This window comes from Dasypus novemcinctus, chromosome 2, assembly GCF_030445035.2.
Source record: "Dasypus novemcinctus isolate mDasNov1 chromosome 2, mDasNov1.1.hap2, whole genome shotgun sequence".
In the NCBI taxonomy this organism is placed as follows: Eukaryota; Metazoa; Chordata; class Mammalia; order Cingulata; family Dasypodidae; genus Dasypus; species Dasypus novemcinctus.
This window is the reverse complement of record NC_080674.1, coordinates 48,943,434-48,945,917: the sequence shown is the minus strand read 5'-3', so window position 1 is coordinate 48,945,917 and position 2,484 is coordinate 48,943,434. Positions and strand designations below refer to the sequence as shown.

The 2,484-nt window shown below is 37.6% G+C and overlaps 1 protein-coding gene across 1 annotated transcript; it reads right to left on the bottom strand.

Annotated features, from left to right (window-relative positions):
* Positions 1-515: 515 nt before the first annotated feature.
* On the bottom strand, positions 516-2,175 carry LOC101445802 (L-lactate dehydrogenase A chain). Its single transcript, XM_004464249.4, has one exon. The coding sequence runs from the start codon at positions 2,079-2,081 to the stop codon at positions 1,083-1,085; it is 999 nt and encodes a 332-aa protein (XP_004464306.2). The 5' UTR covers positions 2,082-2,175; the 3' UTR covers positions 516-1,082.
* Positions 2,176-2,484: the final 309 nt, after the last annotated feature.

Genomic DNA, 2,484 nt, shown 5'->3' with positions numbered 1-2,484 from the left:
AAAGTTGTTCTCTATTTAGCCAATAAAATTTAGAGTTCAAATTTTTGTAATTATAATATAATACCAGAAATTAATTAAATACCATTTTATTTCTATTTCATTTTTAATTAAAATGAATAAAATAATTACTATTATTTCAAGATTCTTAGAATTGAGCAACACCACATAATTACCTAATGCATTGGTTTAAAAATACCTATCAAAAATAAAATTAGAAATACATTAAAATATAAATGACCAACACAATGGTTTGAAGGTGTTAATGCTACTGTTCACAGTAATAAATTCCTTATCTTTAAAAATATTGAGAAGTATTAAAAGAGTTGAGGAAAAAATTTAATATAGGCTCGGACATTTTTTATGAATAAGTTATAAGACTGATTTGAATATGATTTCTAAGTAGGCTGCTTTTTCACCTCAGCATCTGCCCTTATTTTTTTATTTCTCAATACCTCAGAAAGCATATTCTATTTTGAAAATTGAAATATTTAATGCTCTGAATGCTCATTGTTTAATTTTTTTTTTTTTTTCACTCTTTATGGTTTATTTGACATTTTTGAGGTACGACACTTGAACAGTTGGTTGCATTGTAATAGGTAATTTTTTTTTTACATTACATGGCAATGTACACTACTTTGATACATTTGGTACACAAAATAAGATCCTTTAAAATAGTTATGCACAAGACATGCAATGTTGGATTTACACATTGGAGTTCAGGATATGATTGATTGGGAGGAAGGAAATTACACGAGGCATGTTAGGTAAAGGAACCAGAAGGTATAAAATACACAGTAACCACACTTTCTTCTGGTTTGAAAGGCAGCTTCAGCATGTGCATTGGCACTGGTGCCTCAGACATAAACTATTTTATATAATCAGTTTGGGACTATACAAGATAGGTATCATCTTCAGTATCAGTAAATACCTTTAGGGTTTTAAGAAACATTCCTATGTCTAACTTTTTTCCTAGGTCATCTTACTATTACTGCCGTAATCCAAGATCAGATAAAAAGAACAGGAACAGCCCCCAACTAAAATCCTGTTGTAGCTTAAACAATGAAGTGGTACATTAGAAGACTTTAAAATTGTAGCTCTTTTTGGATCCCCCAAAGTGTATCTGCACTCTTCTTCAAACGGCCTTCTTCTTCAGGAGTCAGAGTCACCTTGACAACATCTGAGATACCATTCTGTCCCAAGACGCAAGGAACACTAAGGAAGACGTCATCTTTTATTCCATAGAGTCCCTTAATCATGGTGGAAACAGGATGTACACGTCTAAGATTCTTCATTATAGTTTCTGCCAAATCTGCCACAGATAACCCAATGGCCCAGGAGGTATAGCCTTTCAGTTTGATCACCTCATAAGCACTGTCAACCACCTGTTTGTGAACCTCTTTCCATTGTTCCTTATCTGCATCAGTGCCTAACTCAGGGTGCAGATTTTTCAAGGAGACACCAGCAACATTCATTCCACTCCACACAGGCACACTAGAGTCTCCATGTTCCCCAAGGACCCAGCCATGACAGCTGGATGGGTGAACTCCCAGCCTCTCCCCCATTAGGTAACGGAACCGGGCTGAATCCAGATTGCAACCACTTCCAATAACACGGTTTTTGGGAAAGCCACTTAGTTTCCAAGCCACATAGGTCAATATATCCACTGGATTGGAAACAATAAGCAACTTGCAGTTTGGGCTGTATTTTACAACATTAGGAATGATGAATTTAAAGATGTTTACATTACGCTGGACCAAATTAAGACGGCTTTCTCCCTCTTGCTGACGAGCCCCAGCTGTGATGATAACCAGCTTGGAGTTTGCAGTCACACTATAGTCTTTGCCAGAGACAATTTTTGGTGTTCTAAGGAAAAGGGTGCCATGTTGGAGATCCATCATCTCTCCCTTCAGTTTGTCTTCTATGACATCCACAAGTGCAAATTCATCTGCCAGTTCCTTCATCAGAATACTGATGGCACAGGCCATGCCAACAGCACCAACCCCAACAACTGTAATCTTATTCTGAGGGATCTGTTCTTCCTTAAGGAGATTCTGAATCAGCTGATCCTTGAGAGTTGCCATCTTAGATTTGGAATGGGAAGGAACCGGGACTACACGTCGAGCGGGCGTCTGCTGCGCACGGTGCTTGGATCCAGACTGGGCGGCTGCAGCTCCGGGACTCTGTTTAATTTTTTAATGTGACAGTATTTTTAAAGAAATATTTTGTTCAACTCAACAGTTTCTATAAACAGAAAACACATTGTTTTGGATATGCTATTGGCAAATACATATTTGGCTCTCTTACCCCTTCACTTTCAGGACCTTTTCCTCTTATAGTTGCCAAGTGTCACAATTCTGCCATTCCTCCAGCTCAGGCTTCTGAATGAGCCTTCTCCTTTGCATACCTGCGTTCTATTCAGAATGCTTCCATCCAGTACCACCAAGAGTTCCCTGATTTATGCTTAATCCAAACAAATATGATAAA